The 21620-nt window shown below is 42.4% G+C and overlaps 1 protein-coding gene across 9 annotated transcripts in view; it reads right to left on the reverse strand.

Annotated features, from left to right (window-relative positions):
* Nucleotides 1-21620, reverse strand: part of magi3a (membrane associated guanylate kinase, WW and PDZ domain containing 3a) — a 100738-nt gene that overhangs the window by 32574 nt on the left and 46544 nt on the right. For all 9 annotated transcript variants that reach the window (XM_044039254.1, XM_044039255.1, XM_044039253.1 and 6 more), the window contains 2 exons: nt 7242-7358; nt 3720-3839 (listed from right to left, as the gene is read on the reverse strand). In XM_044039254.1, the coding sequence (XP_043895189.1) occupies nt 3720-3839; nt 7242-7358 (237 nt within the window). The remainder of the gene's footprint in view (nt 1-3719; nt 3840-7241; nt 7359-21620) is intronic.

The following is a 21620-nucleotide window of genomic DNA, read 5'->3' on the forward strand; positions in this document are numbered from 1 at the left end:
AGGTGGGTGAAGACCATCTTGTGAACCGCAGCCTTGGCACGTAGCTCAGGCGCTGCTTGGAAAGGATGTTCACACTTCACGACCAACCTTGTCAACCCTGCGTGTGCGTGCATATGTGTGTGTGTGTGTGTGTGTGTGTGTGTGTGTGTTGGATGACCTGCCTCACATCAATAAAGTTCCTCCCCAGTTTATGTTCATCTCCTCAGTCTGTGTGGGGACACCTTCGATAAATCACACACAACCCAACCTTTACTTTCCCTCTTACGCTATCCCTTCATCTTTACGTTGGAGTGTGAATCTGTGTAAAGTAAACAACAGGAGTCTGACTCCAGCCATCAATCCACAGTTTTTAAAGCTACTTAATTCTTCTTAATCGCCTAAAACACTCTTACTAACACAGCACCTTTGCACCCTTTCTGTTCTGTGGTTGCTGGCCTGTTTCTATCTAATCAACAAGGATGCAGCTTAACCCCAGAACTTCACAGACACTATATGATATTGAAAAAAAAAAAAAAGTTGTTATGTCTGCAGGCAATGTGATTAGCAAAACAACTGGTCCGTCGTCAACGTTATAAAATCCAGGATTGACGAAGCGAGGGAATGAGTTTCTGTTACACTCGAGAGGATTTTTATTATAGTCAATCCCATTTTAAAGTCATCTCTAGAAGACATAACACTACAAGCAGAGACTGTCAGGAGTGATGAAAGCGCCGTTTTCTTGTTTTGCCTTGTGCCACAGTCGTGTTGCTCCGTCTTTACAACAGGCCGCCTAACCTTGACGATCAAGGTTCCACTTCTCATACGTACTGTATGATGGAAAAGGCCCAGATGTTTTGAGCAGAAGCACTGTATTGTTGCTCGGTGCATTAAAGAGACTAGTAATCCAGATTAGCCCTATCACACTAAAATAAAGTGACTGACCGTGGCGCGTTTGTTACAGCTGATTTACGGCAACAGTACTGCAGTTTATACGTGGTCTCTACTTCCGGGTCAAAGACCGGGGGAAGAAATATTGTGCAAGTCCAACTCCAGTCCGACTAATTGGACTATGAATCACATTATCCAGGTATAGTTAGTCCGACTAACACTAGCTTGATTTTAGTCAGATTAATGTGTTTACAGGACGTTAAGAAAACCATTTTAACATGCTTATAAACGCACTCACTGTCTGGGTGAGTCGCTTCTCAACAGCAGGAGAATCTGCAGAGGATACGGAGGAGGGGGGTGGAGCCTGTCTTGAGCATACAGGAACCAGGACACTGTGGATCCACTCCTGCTGCATTCTCACATGAGCTCACTCAAATATTAAGCCGGAAAGGATATTGTGTATTGTAAGCAGGAGAATCTCTGGACTTCTGTGGACATCTGCATTCACAGGCACAGCCCTGGCATCCACCCTCTCTCTAGTGCGTCGTCAGAGTTCAGTGTATGTCTGAAAGCAGCTTTAGTGCAACTGAATAGACCGAATGAAGGGAAATTGCAGCATACAAACACTGATGGAGCCACTGCATCGGTCCATTCTAAGGAGATTCAACAACTCTCAGAACCTCACATGCTCATTTCAGCTCCCTCTGTCAGTCATGAATGATTCATGCCACTGTTTTCTCTGCACCATAAACAGAGAGGGCTATAACATTGGATTTGCCCCAATTCACATACTGTACATGCACACAATCTTGGACTCCAGTCCTTTTAGGGTTTTAACATGTATTACTCACACCCTGACACTTTCATTTTTCTAAGAAATACAAACAAAAACAAACATTCTTGCCATTCTTCACTTCCCCATCCAGTCCATCAGTGGTCAAGTCAAGTTTGCAGTTAAGACATGATGAAGACTGATGAGTGATCTCATAAACACTGACTTCTTCCCCCCCTTTGATGCTTCATCATTTGAAATTGGTGAGTGATATGACACGTTTATGTTAACGTGATTACAATATTTTAGCTTGTCGTTTATGTAGAGTAGATGAATGATAACTCATGATCGGAATAATTGTTCACATGAACACTAATTGGAATAATAATGAGTTTAAACTACGCTTTTTTTGATCAGAAATCAGTTTCTATTCACAAGTGAATATGAATAGGCAAGAATGAAAAGTTGTTTTCCCTGAGCCTTTTGTTCCTTAAAGTTTGGTTTAGTTCAGAGCTTGAGGGAAAGAGGGAAGTTCTTTTTGCAGCAGGGCAGAATGGAAACAATAAAAACACAACTAAAACAATAGGGGACCTAAAAACAAAAAAAACTACACCCATAAATTCCAAGCATTCTTATCCCATATGAATGCAAACAAATGGCAACCGATCTACAGTCAGACAAATATACCTAGGGTTTATTAAACATCTACGTGCTTGTGTGTAATGTCTCTTAATCTGTGAGTCAACGGTTCTAAAGGCAGGACATTAATGATTAACTCACTGGGGATTTATGAATCTGTACCTTTGTTACACACTCTGTGCCGCATTAAGCAGCTAAAGGGCAGAGCAGATCCATAATTCATCCCGCAGACTGCTTCATGGGCTCAGGGTTGCGGGGACAGTCTCTCATCACTGGACGTGGGGGACAGAGGGCAGGTGACGGCGGCTCACAGAACACAAACACATTTCAGAGGCTGCACATGGTGCAGTTCTTTTTTTCCGCAAGAAAATCACCTGGGGATATATTATCTGCATATTATGTGGCAGTCTGATGACACGGACGATATGTTGAATTGACCTGATGACCTAATGGTGCACAGTTCAGAAAAATCATGCACTGTGCTGATGCTGTTCTGTTTTTGAAGTGATTCTAGCTTTTTTTTATTTTTTTATTATTGTCTTACTGTCACCGAACCTGCACCGCTCACGCAAGCTCTGGGGTATCTGTCTATTTTAAGCGAGCTTGAGTTTAAACTGGTCTCAACAGTGTCAGATGAAATCTGAAATCTGAGACAATAGCACCAATACTGAGGTGAAACTAAACCTCAGAGATCTGACGTCTCTTGCAACTTATATAAAGCAAAAACCTGTGTGTCGAAGTGTCCTTGGCTCAGGATGCGCGTGGATGTGTGCGACGGTTACGTGACGGAGAATAGCGCTGCATATAGATGTGCTGTATGAATATGTGCGTGAGATTGAGGTAAATCGAAATAAACAAAAACTGCAGAGCAAAGTGCTCATGAGTGGTCATTTTGGTAACCATGGTAACATGTGTGTGCATCAACACATGCATGCAAAGGTTGACAGTTCAGGAACAGAATGGGAACACTAGTGTTGCACCATGTATCATACATTGATTTGGATGGACGGATAGATGGATCGTCGTATTTGACCTTGATTTAAGTTTTTCAATGGCATTTGAAAAAAAAAAAAAGAGAGAGTAATAATCATATTTTTCTCCAAAGTGATAGCGATGGTGCTGGATAGCTTCATAAATGAGTTAGACATAGGGCCATATCACTTGATATGTTTTACTCTTGGTTCACGTATAAAAAAACCAGTGTGGAAAAATGAACAGACCATAACTGAAGGATGAGCCTTGATGCGTCTAAATGTGCATATGCCACAGAGAGAACATAAGTGCGCTCACGCTGCAAATGACTAAGAAAATTTGCTCACAAATATTGAACATAAAAGAGTGGCCTGTTCACTATAAGAGGATGCTACCATGAAAGACAATACTTTAATTCAAGACTCTGACATTTCACGTTCACTTGTATTACATTGTCTTAGACACATACCATCATAGGTGCCACTCTCCAGCAGAAGTCCACTTTCTTCCAGCTCACGGAATTCTCCCACGCTAATGAAATTGTAGTCCACACCAGGAACTTCCCCCTCTCTGGGCTGCCGAGTGGTACCTGCCAATAAATGACACAGTTTAAGACGGAGGGAACATCCAGACAGGTGGAAGGGGAGGAGCCGACAGTGACACCGTTTCCAACATGCCCGCGGGGGGGATGTGATTCAAGACCAAACACAGCAATCAAAGGGAGAATCTGTATCTAACATCATGAATCAACAGAATTGAGTCAACAGAGCTGGGACCACGTAGCTGCAAATTCATTATTCAAATATCAGGAAACAACAACAACACAAACGCTACAGAGCAGCACAGAACACAGAGGAAGTGTAACTGATGATAACAGAATCTTAATTGCACACGTGTACTTTTTTTTTAATGCCTTTAGACGAATGGATTACATAGAACTGTTGACCTTCGGCACAGTGTTGAATAACTGCACCATTTTGTGTGACTCCCCTTGCATCTCTGCATAATTATGTTTCCACGGCAATAAAACACACATTCATTAATAAAGATTAATGTACACGCCTTTTTTGTGTTACTGATCACAGTAATGTAATGTTGTAATGATGTAAGCCAGGACGGTGTGACAGTGAACCGGCACGCGCTCCTAAAGCCGAGGAAGGTAAATGGAACTCGGCCATGAATCATTTGATTGTTTACTCCTCCTTTCGTGACCCTGCGATCACAATGGGCTGCCGTGCCGTATCTTGCAACCCTTTATAAAAATCGGGCCGTCCTCTCTGCTAATGAGGTTAAGCGGTTTGTCTGTAAACAAACTCACCAAATATGTCAATGAAGTGATGTAAAGGAGGAAAGTGGGGAATACAGGAACTCTGAAACGTCATAAAATCACCCACAGGTCACAGGAATAAAGCTTTTGTTTTTACAGTCTAGTAGTTCCGTCATGCAGTTTCTTTGGTCAAGGTCAGTCTCTACATCTGCGATGATGATAAAGTGGCAGACGTAATATAAGCGGCAGGGGGTTCTGCTTTTATATTTTCTCTGAAAATATGAATTTAATCTCTTTCCTCCTTACGCGCGGTGCAGTTCCAAAAGTGGATTTGCAGTCCCATCCAAGTTACAGACATAAAATAATACTCTGCTGCCATAACCACTGAAACTGGTTTAAAAAGGACTGGTGTTTAGCATTGTTGATGCTCTCTGTGAGACACTTTAAACATGCCGGCTCCACTTACCGTCACCTTAGGCGTAATCAGAGCTTTTACAGTGCCTCAGCTGAAATGCCCGGTGAAGTGGCTGCTCTGCAGGCACAGGGGATTTTATTAAGAAGCGATACCCGTGCCCTAACCTATCTTCTTTTTCTCCCCGTGTCAACATCCATCCCGACTATGAGCCACCACATCTGACACAGCTCGGCTTAGTCAGCAAAGACCGTCTTTTGTTGCGTCAAACAGAGCAGGCACAGGAGACCAGTGAAGCCACATAAGAGGGGGAAATGTTTTTATTCATCTTTCTACTGTGCATTACGCTACCTTGCCTGATGTTTCTCTAGAAAAGTTGAATCATTCCAGCATCCCAGATCTAGTGTTTTTTATTCTCATTGTAACTCATTGCATTGAAATGTTATTCTAGCATCTGAACTTTAAAAGACAAAAAGGTCACAGCTTGGTAAAGACAGTTTAGAAACAAGTGTTATCTCCCTAAGTAGCCTGTTTAATGCTGGTAAGTTACATTTCTGAAGGGGAATATCTGGATAAGGAATGTTTTTTGTTTTTATTTTAAAAAGGGCCTATGAAAAGTGTCCTAGGGAAAATACACCTCCTCAATCACGACACCTAGACAGCTGTGGAGGGGGAGGACAAGGGGACAAAAGCGTCCTTTAGAGTACTAAAAAATCTATAATTTTTTTTGGTGACTTTAGCGCTCAAGTTTTTTTACCCACACTCAAAGGTGATGCGATGTCCACCGATGTCAAGATCAATCAGTGAATATTAAATCTGAGCTTTAGTTAAACAGAACAACAATATTCATTCGTATCACAAGTATGGAAACACACGAGTGGGCAAAATGCCTGACACCACATTTAATGCATATGTCGGATCAAATATTGTGACCATGAAACATCTTTTGATTCTCTTGATGACTCATGTTTATATACCCTCTGTCTTTTGTCTCAGTGGCTTTCAAACCTTCACTCATCTCAACAACGGCACTGAAGAAGGACTGAAACGTGGGTCATTTTATTTTCTTTCTAATATTTCCCTAACATCTTGGTTCACGGTCCGCTGCGACAGATTTGCTGTGGCAGCCCAGGTTGAGTTGGGATTAAACCAAGCTTCGAGGATTTCTGTGGCGCCCCGGATCTCTGGCACGATCTTGAGCGCCTGTCATCTTCTGCAGGAGGCAAGAGTGGCACTTAATGAAGCCTCACGACGTGAAGTAGAAAAGGGCAGTCATGCTTCTCTTGAGATGTCACTCGCGCTGCCGTAATGAGCACATGAGCATCATGCTGTAGTAGCTATTTAGGCTCCTTGCAGGGTCACTGCGGCTAAGCCAGTGGGCATATGCTGACCAATTCTTGCAAAAATGGCTTTAAACGGGGAAAAAGAAACGGTGAAATTGAAACATGATGTACAGTGTAATGATTTTGTGTCCAACTCTGGGATGATGGGAGCTAAAGGAGCACAACACCTGATTACAGGAGAGGCTGTGGTGCTATGTCTCTATATTGGAGCACGGTTGGTTTATGTCGTGTTGTAAATCACATGCATTTTACTGGCAGGAAATGGGCAGCTTTATTCAGCAAACTGTCAAATCCTCCTGGTTCTGTTCAAGTCTCCAGTGAATCGGTGCCGTTTGGTTTACATTTGAGTACAACTTCAAAATATGTCATTAGAAATAAGAAAAAAAAATGTGTTTTAACTCCGCTGTGGAGCCCTGAGACTTGCAGCTCCTCTTTCAGATACAGTACACATGTTCGCCTTGGCGTCCATGTTAAAAAATAAATAAATAAATCATTCAGTCCTGGTTATTCATTGCTCTGACGAAACCACTCTGGAGGAGAGGACACAAACGGACAAAAGACTGAAAAGAAAGTGAAGAAAACGTCTCCCTCTGTAAGATAACCAAGGTCTGACTACAAAAAGTGTAACATTAAATTGAGAATAGTGGCCTAAAACATAAAGGATAATTCCACTTTATTCTAATATAGTATTTTAGTGCAAGCACTGAAGTACTAAAGCATATTTTACTCATGACTCATGATTTTAGCCTTCCATATCAGTCTTCTTCAGTTTTCCTGGCACATTACAGCCATGCATCAAGCCTAAAACTCTGTGCTTGTATTAATTAGGTAAAGATTATGAACTGAATAGTTAAGTTTTGCAAAATTCAAGCTATTAAGTGACACAAGGAGCAAAGAAAGGAATTGAGTGGGAAATTAGTTAACAGGGTTTTTTTTTAGGAGTCAGAAGTCGGACATCAGTGTACTCACATGGAATGGTGCGCAGGTATAGGTTGTCCCTGATCACCTGCTGGAGCTTGTGGTCCAGGGAGCCTTTCTGAAACTGCAGACTGAGGTAGTGACGCAAATCAGGATTCAACACCTTACCTGAAAGAGTTAAAGAGAAGTTGGCGGTCAGTTCAACAATTAAATCAGATGGAAGGAAAGGTTCATGGCACTTGGTAATATGATCCTTGTCTGGACAGAAGCGCTTTCTGAGAAAGGTGCAAAAACAGCCCTATTAGAAATTAGCCAAATATTCTTAAATTCATTTACAAACAATCTGCCAACATTTTGCAAGTTCCATGGTTTTTTTTCTTAAAATTGCATTATCTTTCTGGTGCAAAACTTGCGTGCCAAGATTATTTTCCTTTTCAGGCAAAAACTGGAAATGAGACGCATTTAACTTTCTTGAAAGTCGGTTTCTGCAGTGTGGGAAGGATGATCTGGTTTGTGTGAGTGCCAGAATGAAGTTGTCGCCACTGGCGTGTTATGTTGTCCAATAGTTGTCAGCCTGTCTGTTGCACACAAGTCCAAATCTTGGTATCTACGGGCGCATCACACGTGCAACGCATTTGTGGGGGAAAGTGGTTGTTTTGGGAGATTATTTTGTGGAAGAACTGACAAAGTAACACGGGGGAAGAAGACGTCTCTTTTGATACTTTAATGTCGCCTGTTAAATACGAGCGAAAAACAAAATGAGACGTTATACAAAGAGACAAAAATAGAACCTTATAGAACCACCATCTAACTTCCTGTTTACACAGTCTAATTTCTTTCTGCACCGCGTCATGTTTCAAAGCATATTGACTACACAAAGCACAAAGACTAAAAGAAGAGTAGAATCTGCAGCATCACTGCAAGGAGAGAGGATCATTTCTGATTCTCTTGGACCAGCAGAACACTATACAGAGGAAGGTGAGAGACAGTCATAGACAGAGAGAGAGAGAGAAGGAACAGAGAGATATCCTCTGCCTCTGGAACATGAAGGATGAGAGTAAAATATGTCACACTGGGCAACAATGGTCAGAGGAGCTGCTTTCTACTTACAAAAATATTGGTCATGTGACCTCGTCAAAATCTAGTATTCAGCCTTGTGTGCGCTTCTTCTCTATTTCCTTTTTTTTTTATTATTATTTATTCAGTCACAGTTCCCTCTAGATCAGAGAATGCTGACAAATCAAACTCAAGCCGAAGCCAAGCTGTGAGTGATGTCCGACTGCACGAGGAAGATCGGAGAACGACACCTACGGAGATTATAAATACAACATTTTTCACAGTATGATACTAATACTGAAAGCTAATGAGCAGTGAATCACACCGCACAGATTAGAGACACGTCTAGTTTTTGACACTTCGCCGATCACCAACACATGTAGCCCTCGCCTGACTCTGTTTATCAGAAACATGAGAAAATATTCCCTCTTTCAAATAAGTCACATGGTTCAAACTAGTGGACAAAACAATAAAAAACTACCACAGTTCAGAGAAAGAACGATCTTTATTCCTATAGTGAAAGTAATGAAAGTTTACACAACACTCTGGACTTGAACAATAGCTTTTATGAGTTACAGATAGTGGGATAGACTTGGCTGCCGGGTAATCGGAAAGCTATTGCCAACTTGATTCATAAATCTTTTAAATTAAATCAAGTTGTCGTTTTCAGCGCCTAAAGGAATACATCGACCACCACCGGGACTGTATCAGCAGCATCACTGAAGCTGAATAAAAGAGATTGATTCCCCATTGAAATTTGCCAAAAAGTGCTGCTGAAATCTGTTTCGGTTAAGACATGCTTCTTGCTCATCAAATGTTCCACAGCTACTTTGGACTTTTGCTCTTCAGGCACAGACCTGAGTGAATGATGGGGATCTCAAAGACTCTAACAACTCCTGCATGAGCCAGCTCCTTTTCTTAGGTTGAAAGAGTCCAGAAACTCCAGCAAGGCAGAGGCACGAGGCACGAGTGCCAAGCCAAGAGGAAAACATCTATTCATTATGTAACTGTTTAACCGAAACAGTGAATGTGAGGAATTCATGTTATAAAAGCTGGGTTTAGGTCTGGGCTAGTGGCTACAGTTCACAACTTAAAAGCCACAAGCCTGTGGTCCATGTTCCCAGAAGTTATGACACACACACACACACACACACAAACAGTGCACACGGTACAACCCATTCTCTCCAAATACGTCAGGATCGTTCGGAAATGGGAGTGATTCTGCCTCCAGCCGGGTTTTCTTCATGCTTGGGAACGCCATCCTGGATCCATTTTCACATGCTGCCTTGATGTTTCACTCAGGACAATGAAGGCTACTAATTGTTACCACAGGTTGCAGAGAAAGTTAGGTACACGACTGGGTCAACAAAATCTCCCTCTCCTTCTCTTTCTCTTTTGTGTCATAAACACACACACACATGCACTCAAGTGTTTCCAACAGGGCTGTCTTTGTGGCCTGCCTGTCAGGTTGCGTTAGAATGTTATATTATATCTCCAGAGACCCAGAGAACAGCGAGAACGGGAGGGAGCGACAACACTCCAGCGCAGCGCATCGATGACCAGCCAGGCTGGTAGTATGAGGCATGTTGTGCACAAAGGAAGCCTTTGTGTGTTGTCATCTGACTATTAGACACTCTCTCATACGTGGGGGAGTGGGGGCCTGCAGTTCAAAGATGGAGAATCATTAAAAACAGAGGGCAACAGGGTGGAGGCTTTGGGGGTATAATGATGATGATGCATGGGAACACACGTGGAAACTCTCTCCACCTGCTCTCTCTTCCTGGCCTTTAATCATTATTCAATCTCTGATTGTGCCTCTGTGGAGATTCATCACAGGAGTACTCACAACTCCACTGACTCCATTGCAGCGCGTACCTGCCCGGTCTTCCGTATCGTCTCAAATAAACACTTGCTCTGACTAAACCGAGCTATTAGTATTCAGTAACTCCACATGAAGAGAGGTCTCATGTAGCCCAATAGTAAAGGATCTCTCTCTAGCCCACATACGATATGAAATGAAAACAAAAATCCACACTGCTGCCCATCACCCTGTTCTCCATGGACGCTCACATTTTGGCATCTGCCATGGGAAACTGCTAATCTCAGCTCATCTCACCATCTGTCATTCTCAGCTACTGATGTCAAAACTGCTCAAGTGCTACACAAAAGAGTAAATCACTGAGAGACAAGATGTTTATCAGCCAAAAGGCCACGTGAGACCTTCTGCCCTCAAACAAGCAGCATGGAGCATCTTATTTTTTATTAGTTGTTTTCTTTTTACCACATTATCTCTGCTATCAAATAAACAGTGGAACTCCATTTCACACAAAGGCCTTTGCAATGGCCAATGTCATTTGGCGTGTTTGACTTGAACGAGCCAAATAGTCATGTCAGTCACTTGGGTTAAGTAAAAAGCAAACAATTGTGGGTGATTCGTTGAGCTGAACGCAAATATTAGCATGCTAACAGGCCCGACAATCACAATGCTAACATGTTTGTATCACACAGGTATTATAGTTACCATGTTTGTTTGTTTTTTTGCATGAATTTAGTCATTAACCCTTCTGTTACAGAAAAAACTAGGATGGACTGGCTGTAGGATGTACCCCACCTTTAGGTTGGGGTACCTTCATGGAGAATACAGCGGAAGCAGAGAAATAGAGCTTTGTCCACACATACTTGTCATTATGGTATTCCTAACTGCCAGATATTGAAAGTGAAAGTTCTTTTGGTAAAAGGGGCAGAAAGGGAAATTCTACAGCCATAAAATCTCAATAAATCCAGGCGGCCTGAATATCATGATGGTCATAAGAGGGTTAAAGGAAGAACTGGAAGAAACTAAATATTGAGCTGCACCCCAATGGTGGTGTGGTAGGAAAACCCAAACCCGTCAAACTGTCCCCAAAATACTGCAGTCCATCATGTACTGAATTTCATGATAATCCATCAAATCGTTAATCAGGCAATTCAAATTTAAAAGACCATAATTCAAGGTATCAGTGCCATCCAAAAGTTGGTTATGACAGAAAGTCTCCATAGACAAAACTATCAAAAGCACATCTGTCGCTGTCCAATGTTGTAACTATAAATGAGCTTGCACACTAAATAATGAACACTCAGGTGAAGTCATGCAGCACGAATTTGGCACAAGCCATGAACTAAAATGGCCCAATCCCTGCAGCTCAGCTCATTTCTGGACAGGGCAGCATGTGCTTACCTCACCAAAGCAAAAACAGATATTTACTCACTTACAGCCACTAAACAGGCAGTTAAATAACAATGGACTTGTTTCCCTTCCCTAAATGAGGGTAGAGGCAATGCTAACATGCTAGCAGCAGGGGTGTCAGTGGGCGTCTAATGAGAAAATTCCCTGACAGAATAGCGCAGCTCTGGAAACAGCAAGAAAGCTTCCGTCATGTGCTAATTACCACCTTGTTAGGTTAATTTGACAACTGAATGTTGTAGTTTGAGTGACAGGTAGAGGAAATTGGTGTCCATGGGACACCCGATATCACCACATAATAACAGGGAAACAAATAAATCTCTGGCATGATTTGCTTTCGCTCCAAAAGGGCAGCAGACACAGTTCCACTGCAATCAGTCTCATGCCACAAACCCCAGGCTCATGTCCAAGTAACGGTGGACATCACAACTTTCCCTTTAACAACCGCCCTCAAAACAGGAGAGGTGTGGAGTGTCTTCCAATCTGAGACAAGTTGTGCTGTAATTACGACCATTGTCCATATTGTGAGATGTAACACTTGGCAAAAAAGGAGTCAATTGAGGGATGCAGAGTTTCCGAGATGAATTAAGGATGGAAGTGAGCTTTGGGATGAAAAACGTTAAATGAAGAAAATCAATGTACCCAATCACCAGTTCCCCCTACAGGTTAGATACGTCCCACATTTTAATTAGACGACCATTTCTCAAAAAAAAAAAAAAAAAGGCTAATGGCCAGGCTGGAAACCTCTTACCCCTGTAGCAATTGTAATTATGCAATACGATTTCACAGAAAATGTTTTCTCTTTAGTCAATTTGAATCAAGTTTGGGGCATTTGCAAAATAAATAAGCCAGAAAGAACAAATTCCTCATGTTAACAAAGAAATGAAGACGATTCCAAAGGAAAATTGTCTCTTTCTGAGACTATTTTAAGCTCATTGTGCCACAAGAACAACAGTATTATCCTTTCACCCTTGGCAGAGGAACTCCAGCCACTCTTTTAGTCGATAGTTCAAAAGGAATTGTGTTGCGACACATTGTGTGTAGAATTAATATTGTGGTCTTATTATAGTCAATGTGAGAATCATCAATGTATTTGGCACGAGACAAACATGGTGTCCCAATGCACTGAGCATTCAGAAATAGTGTATTCTTGGCTCTGGGTGTGTTCCCTGCTACTGTTAGCCAACTAAATATCCAGATCAAACTGGCTTAGTCCTTGATCTTGGGTTAATTAATAGTACCCACGACCCAGTATTCTGTTGACATGTGTTGATGTGTGTATATAGGATCACATCTTCAGAGCAATGAGCCTATGTGAATTACTGCAAAAAAGACACACATTATATGATGATCACGTTATTATCAAGAATTCAGGTCTCAAACATTTTGAGACATGACCTTGAAATTGTCTACCGTCTCATCCTATTGTAGTTCAGAGAAGGACAGCTCATAATAACAATAAGAAAAAAAGAATCTGAGAGAGAACTAAGATCAATGCTTCTTTGTCTGGTCTGTTTCGTTTGGATTCATTCATAGCTGGAGCTGTGGGGTGAGTGGGTGGAGCCCTCTCCTCTCCTCTCCTCTCCTCTCTCTCCTGTGGAGCAGATTGACAGATCATGACAACGGCCAATCTCTCACCCAGTATCCATGTCAAACCGTGTCCCGGAGCATTGCCATCTTCCCTCCTCTGTCTCCTGTGTCCACTGAAGCTCAGTAGTTTGGTGGCCCCAGAGACGAAAGCATACTAACTATGGTTGATTTTGTCCCTGGTCAAAACACTTAACCCCAAGTTGCTCCCGGGGGCTGTGCCGGCAATGTGTGACTGTGTTCTGCACATAGATGCCTTGTATGAATGTGTGAGTAGTGTAAAGCCGCTTTGAGTGATCGCCAATACCCTTGATTTTTGTTCTTGTGCCATAATAGGTTTTCCCCTTGTAACTTGTCATCTATTTCTGCTGTTAACCAGAAAATGTACAATATGACAGAGAGTAATTATTTCATGAATTCACCCTTTGGTGTGTTCCGTCTCCACACTTCAATACAGAACCGTGAACTAGTCCAACAACGCCGAGGCTGCCGTTCAGACACGCACCGCAAAAAACCTGCTTATTACTGCAAGGCAGACTTGTCCGCTATTGCTGACCGCACTGTTTAAAACATGCACTTCCAGATGTAAGAAAGACGAGGTGAGAGGATGAAAAGGGCAACACATTGAAACAAGGCATCTTCAGGGGTTTTCCCACTTGTCTTTTTGGTTACCAGCTTCTCTTTCATCTCTACGTACCAGTGCCCCAGCAGCTCTGATCCACTCTAAAATGCAGAGCTCTAAACCTGCGGCAGGGGCGTTAGAACCCTGGCGAGGCATACAGACAAGACACATGTAAGATGATTGGATAAAAAAATGCAGCAGAGATTAGGGTGGGAGGGGTAGTGTGTGTGTACATGTGTGTGTACTTCAGTTTCACAGCCCCTTTTTTTTTTTCTTTTCCACAGCCCTTCTTTTATCTGGCTGATCTGATGTGTGGATGGATGGGATGCAGAGAAGCAGAACAATAAGGCTCTCCCATCTGCACTGTGCGTCATCAAGAAACTTGCCATCACTGCATTTTGAAACCGCTATATGTCACACTGCACATGAGCAAACGCGTTCACTCACACGCAACAGATGCCAGAGACTGAATTAAACGGAGGGATTGAAAAACTTTGCCTCCCTTAGTGATCCTTACTTGCCATCATATAGAAAAGAAGGAAAAGTCATAATTCCATTGTCACGAGAGAGATGATGTATGAGATACAGTAAATCAGGGTATTACTGAAGGATCTCAGAGGGAGAAACCACATGGAGAAAAGGTGAACGCATTTAAATAGGTGAAAGACTTCCTGAGAGAAGGAGAACTTTTAGAAAAGTGGAAACCGTAACAGAAAATGAACAATGTCCCGCTTTCCTCCAAGTTTCGGAATATTCCTGAAGACCAGCAACATCTGCAGCCCTGTGGATTATGGTTCTGCAGAGCCAGTAATGTAAAGCACCTTAGCCTCAATAACTCGGCCTGTCACTGACAATATGCTGCCCGATGCATCATGGAGAACCTCGGGGGACATCAAAGTCTCACTAACCTTTTACATACACTCACTCACACACACACACACTCACATTCCAGGCCAGGCTTATGAACTGAAAACAGCACATGTCTACGTTTGGCAACTTCACATTCTGCCCCATGTACATCCTTCTTACACAGTGAAGGTTTGGCACAAACATCTGACAATAAATACACAACTGAGCAATAGACTTTGTTTTAAGTGCTGCAACACGAGGAACCTGCACTTGCTGATTCCAAATGTGCATCTCTTGTTGCTGGGCTGACCCAGATGCTGCCACAATCCTCGACTCAGCATCCTGCTGACATGGGCACACACCAGGGCTGTATTTACATACATTAATGCTGAAACTGTTGGTCTAATAATAGATCAGTTGATTAATTATTACAGCCATCTAAGCAGTGAAACACCACCTGTTACATTGGGCAGTAAGCATTCCTTTCAAGAGCAAAGTTTTGCTGACTTTTCTCTGCTTTCTTTAATTCGGACTGGTCATACAGATCAGTCATTTCATTAAGTTCTAGCGTCTTAATGAATAATGAATAATTATTGAACAAAATAACTCCACAATATGGACTTTTAACCTAATAAAAAGTTGAAACCCAAAGTTCATTCTTGTCTGAGATGAGGTACGCCAGCCTGAAGTCCTCATGAGGACTACATAAACACGCTCTAGCCACGTTTGAAAATAATCTCAGGAAAAGGAATACTTCACCAATTTGTATTTAGCTTTGTAGAGGGGTCGCATTTTTTAAAAACTGTACTTCCCAACCTCAGTTTCCCCTGAGTCGAGGCTTGTTTGTCCGAGCCTTGGTCCAAGGCTTGAAACTGCAACACTAATTCCGCATTTTTTAGACCCACTTGAAGGGGGACGGGACGGGACCTCATTCCCAGAATGCAAACCGTGTCCGCCATCTTTGCTAACAGGACCAAGCGTCACTGGCGGGCACTTAACAAAGAAAAGAATGAAGATATTGCTCAACTGAGGTTGGGAAGCACAATTTTTCAGAAATACTACCTCTATTCTAATACAAAGCTACATACAACAAATCAGTGAAGTATTCCTTTAATAGTGTGAGCCAGGACTGTGACAAAATGGACCTTAGGATGAGATCATTTTGTCCAGTGCAGTGTCCATGGCAAAGAAAGTAACTTCAGCCTCAAACTGTAACCCAAACATGGATGAATAATCCTTGGGAGTGCTCAAAGAACTTCATCAGCAGAGGGAGAGGTGACGACAGAAAGCTTTGCATAAACACATTTGCATAAAAAGACAAAAGAGATAAAACCATACATGCATATTAACCTCTGCAGGTGACTTTCATCACCAAAAACACGTCACTAAAAATGTCCTTGCAACTACTTTACTCAACGTTTATTCGTGTCATCACCAGTGGGAGTGGGCAAAAAATGTAACTCAAGGTCAAGGGACGTGTGTCCATTATTCTGTAGTCTCTGCTGTCCATCTCCAGGAGTTTGGGCAGTTGCATGAAAAGAAACCACTCTCCTACATTGCATCCATCATGTATAGGAGCTTTGGGCTTGGAAACACTTCTGTCAGTGAAATGAGTCGCCTGGTCGGGCCTTAGTCCTTCCAGCCCCATGTCCACATAACATCCCCCTGACTGAGAGATGTATGAGTGGGGTATCTGTGGGTCAGATGCATGCGTGTCCATGAGATACAGGTACTGTATATGACTCTACCATACGTTGTTTGGCCACTGGATACTGACATTTAGTCCATGATTTATCGCTTGCTCTGTGAAGGCACACACATACACATACAAGGCAGTCCTCAATAAGCTGGGCAGATGCCCAGGGAGGAGAGGGCAGCCATTCAGCCAGTCATTCACAGCAGATGAAAAGGCTTTAGTAGCCAGATGCCATGAGAGAGCAGATATAAAGAGAAGAGGCAAAACCTCCTTACAAGCGCTCAACGCCAAATGAATATTTACTTCAAGCTGTTTCCAAAGGTCGCTCTCTCTGATGACTGAAATTTGTATTCTTGCGGCTGCACGAAGCAGAAATGAGTTATGTTCATTAAATAATTCTTGACTGACTGATGGGGTTTTTTGGGGGTGAATTGGAGGGAAATAAATGAACATCTGTGTGCTTGCTGTAGTTATGAGACAGACTGAATGAGGTTTGTCTGAGTGAGTCAACAACACCGTACTATGTAAACACTGCAGACCATGATAGAGGTTGTAGCATGTGTGTGTGTGTGTGTGTTGGGGATGAGGTGATGCGACACTCGACGCTGGTGTCCGTCCAAGAATGATAAAAAAAAAAAAACGCTGGATTGGACATCGTAAAAAAAAGATGAGTGTGAAATCTGACATCACAAAAAAACAAAGCTTCATTAAGCACAGGCTGTAAAGAGAGACGTGCGTCATCAACATCATGAGACCAGAATGTGAGGGAGGGGTGTACATGTGTGGATGAATATTATTCTTTTTTCTTTTTTTTTTTAAATGTTTCAATAGGAAGCAACAATAGCATGTCATGTCGTGGGCTGTTAATTTCTCCCTATATGGGAGCAGATTATTTGGCACCACAGATGTGTTATTGAAGGTCCAATGTGTAACATCTGGAGGGTTTACTGGCAGAAACTGATTATGCTGTCCATAAGAATGCTTGTATAGGTCTATAAGCATTTCAAAATAAAAACTGTTTGGTTTTAAAGCCTGGAAACAGACCTTTTATATGTATTTTTGGCACCATGTTTCGAAAGCAGAGGTCTCAAACTCAAATGACCAGTTTTTGGGAGCAACAAAAAAGCAACTGTTCAGTAGAGATGGGCAATATGAGCTTGAAGTTATATAACAATATGCCATCATAATAGTGTAACAACATTTTTTTTTACATGTATTTTATTACCTTGTGTGAGCGTTTATATCTTTTATTTATTACTCTGTACAGCACCTTAGCCCACTGTGGTTGTTTTAAGGAGCTTTACAAATTTGCATTGGAGAATTTCTAAATAAAAGTGTTGGTTTTAATATACAACAATACTTAGTTCAGAATAAGAAAAACAAAAACATATTTATGATGCAAAATGAATCTTAATTTAAAAAAACAGAGATGATATGTGTAGGCCACCGTAGTTTCCTGACATAATGTGGAAAGGGTGAGTGAGTGGAGGAATCCTCTGTTTATGACACTCTACAGTCCTGCCATAAGATAATAAAAGATATTTGTAGATAAGCCTGTGATATCACCAACAGTGTTGGACATGAACAAGTGCTATTGCGCCATCCCTAGTGTGCCTGTGTAAGTGTCAGGCAGAGGTAACAGCAAATTAGAATTCAAACTGCACCTCACAGAGTGCATTGCTCCAGTGAGAGACTGTGACTATTTGCTTGAAGAAAAACATACACTTTTTTTTTTTTTCTAGATGCAAAGCCAAACGTCACGATGATCCAGACATGGCCTGACATACATCTTACTCTTATTAGCATCTTGAAAATATTAAGAGACTGAGCCGTGCACACGGAGAGCGTGGCAGTCCTGAGTAGGTGAGTCATGGTATTGTGCTGCTCTGGGACTGATCCAGTCAGAAGTGATTTAATGGAGGCGAGGCTTCTCCCTGCTGATCCATAGGTCTTTGTTATTAGTATGATGTCAGAGAGATAGCTCGCTGGAGCCTTTCCATTGTAGGGCGGGTTGAGATTCTCTGGACTGATTGGTTCCATGTGTGATGGTTCTAGCTGTCTCACTGAGACTTGCTCTCATTTACACATGTGCACACACAAACAAATGGATAACTCACCGCCTTCAGCGATGAACCGCATACCCAGTATTATCCTTGCCAACAAGCTACGATGTGTATAGCCGTTACCGTAGCATTAATATTTATACATTTTTTTTGCTTTTCCATTAGGAATATCAAAGAATTATCAAAATATCCGGCCTGAACTCTTCTATTTTTGGTACCTTTAAAATGGTACGGTCCAGGTGGAGCTAGAGCGGCTCCACCCACGACGGTCAGTTGATTGGGTGACAGAAAAATGTAACGAACAACGCCTGCAGTCTGTTCTTGCACCAGGAAAAAAAAAGAGCTGCTGGATCTCCTCCTTTGTCGTTTGTTGTGTCGCATTCGATGTTGTTGCCGTTTGTTGTCGTTCGCACCGGTACAACGTCACGCTACATGTCGTGCTGTATCATTCCAAACCGTACCGCACCATGATGGAAACAAGGCTTAGGCTCAACTCAGAGAGACAAAAGTAAACAAAGCAACAATACCTCTAATTTCAGTGTGGAAGGGGCTTTAGAATAATGCAGGATGGTTTTGATCTGCCAGATCTAACTCAGCAGATGTGCATGAACGCCACTTAAATACCACATTATCTAACACATTACCAAAAAAAAAAAGCACAAAACCGCAAAAACATTATTGCACAGACATAGTGAAATGTCAATAAATGCTTGGAGACATTATCAACCCTGACCACAAACATATTGGCTCACTCCCACCAATTCACTCCATGATAATTATTTAGGTTAGTTTGCCACAGATGCTTTTCCTGACACACTTCAGATATACTGTCGATGTAAAACACAGTGTCATGTGGACATGCAGTTAAAACAAGGTCAATGTAGGAGGGAGGAAGAAAAGCACGGAGAGTAAGAGGTGGAGATTCAATACAGCTACATAAGTAGTAGGTGTATTCTTGTTTCCATTTTCAACGCCCCCCTTTTCACAGTGTGTTGGAGGCACGCCGCACTCAATTCAGAGATTGCCTGCCTCTTTTTGTGCTCTCCTCACAAGCTCCTCCAGGTTTCTCCTGACAGCTAAAAGATTTGCCATTTCTTAGCCTGGAGAAGTGTGTCTTGCTCTGCAATGAAACAACTCTGCTTCCATGTGTGTAAACGCTGTAGCAAAACAAGTTTGGCACTCGCGGCACTGAGGGAGAAGCGAGAGGAACCCTGTCACAGCAGCACAGAGTGACAGTCGCAAACACACAAACAAACACAGTCGATATGCACAGAAGACTGTGGGGCAGGGCACAGCGATGCACTCTTCGAGCGATCACTTCGAGAGCTACGTCACAGAAATATACGCGTGCAGTTTGGGGTCAGATAACACAGACCTCTGCAAAGCGGATCGGCACTTCCGTATGTTGATGTCGTCATCGGTATACCTCACCACCGTAGCGCCTCCTGGTGCGGGCACTAGTCCGGGCACATCCGGTTGCGTACATTCAACCGCAGAAGAAGAAGAACTACTCTCGTTGTAGCTGCTGAGATGCAGAGCATCCACCGTGCCAGAGGGGGAGCTGTGTATCTGAGAGTTGGCCTATCTATTACGTCACTTCCAGGTACCTGGCCAATCACAGGACAGTAGGAAAGCTCTCGTTGGCTGGCCAATCACAACACAGTCCACGTTCTGGGGGTGTGACTAGTTAATTTATGTAAGTAGACCTCCATAACTAACATATATGTGCGATACGAGCATTCGATGTCACCTTTAACCGAGTCAACAGCCCAACACATAAGATGCCTACTTGTAGCGTAGTCGCGTTTGTTGTGCTCACTTCATTTCATATAAGTTATCATTTATCATCTCTTTCTGTGTGTGTGTCAATGCACACATGCACATATGTATATGAAACCTATGCTGCCTGAAGTGATGTTGTGGTCTTGGACGTAGCTAGCTTGTAGTTAGCTGCTGGCCGGCTAGCGCGTTGACAAGTAAACATGGTGTGCTAAAAATGTTCCTTGTAAGACTTGTACGCGCATAGACTTTCTCGCGTTTAGGTTTATCCATAAGGTAAGAGTAAATAGCTGGCCACTTGCTAATATCATTTACCCAATCTTTTATGGAAGCTAGGTCAGGCAGACTATTGTCGTGGGCTAGTACTCATTTATTTAGGTATTGTTCGCAGTCTTTAATCGACAACGAACGAATATATTCAGAGTTATTCGGGGGAGGACCGTGGACATACATGCGGTTTGCTTAGCTGTTTAGCATTCTCGCTAGGCTTGGAATGTTGTATACAATGAAAGGGTCTATATTGAGACCTAAAGTAGGTACTCAACCAACTTATTGAGATGTTGGTTTGTTTCTTCCCTTAAACACTTCAGGCAAATGGGAGCAAAATGGAATTCACATGTACAGGATTTCAAAATTGCAAAAAAACAGAAGACCCAGGTTCAAGTCCATCTCCAGGTAAAAGGAATATCTACACTAGCAGTAACTTATGTCCTCGCATTATGACACACAGTGCTGGAAATGTTTTGTTGGCATGTTGAGTCCATTTATGTCTCTATAGAAATGTCACGCAGCAGCAGCAGCAGTGCAGAGGAGGGCTGTCATTCATAAAAAAAAAGAAACATGTGTGTGTTTGTGTAACAGGACGGTACAAAAATGTACCGTGCGCTCCCAAAAGCAGACAAAAACACACACGTGGTGGATGAGCAGATTACCGACATGAATCCCTCGGTGAGGGGAATCCATTAAGCTTAATTACTTAAACAGGACGTCCGTATTTTAGAGCGCACACACACACACACATCCCGGTGAGAGTGAGGAGAATGCTTGCTCTTTTTTGTTTTTTTTTCCTAAAGACAATGATAAATTTAATTAAGTGTGAGATATAGCTGCAGGGAAATTCATGCCACTTTACGGGGTAGACTATTTCTGAACAGTGTTATCAATGGAGGAAGGATTAAACAGCTGGCAGCAGGACGGGGACTGGCTTCTGTGGCAGGGTGAACGCAGGATTTCACGTCATAAAGGGGTTGTTGCACTCCTCTCTGAGATGATCGACAACTGCCAGTTTTATCAGTCATAAAAAAACAGCCTCACTTTTATTCACTTGTATGAAACACTCTGAGGGGAATTGTACTGTGGTTACAGTGGAGGGAGTTAACGCTGTTGCATCACTGTCAAAGCATTTACATTTGACCCTTTAACACACTTGCATTACCGTAATTACGTCATGGCTAACGTGTGGTTATTATGGTAATTTCACGTGTGCAGTTTCAAGAATCCGGAGAATCAGCGTCTTTATCGCCAGAGAGGAGAGAGTGGGAAGAACACCTGTACA

The sequence above is a fragment of the Solea senegalensis genome, linkage group LG11 (genome assembly GCF_019176455.1).
Source record: "Solea senegalensis isolate Sse05_10M linkage group LG11, IFAPA_SoseM_1, whole genome shotgun sequence".
Lineage (NCBI taxonomy): Eukaryota > Metazoa > Chordata > Actinopteri > Pleuronectiformes > Soleidae > Solea > Solea senegalensis.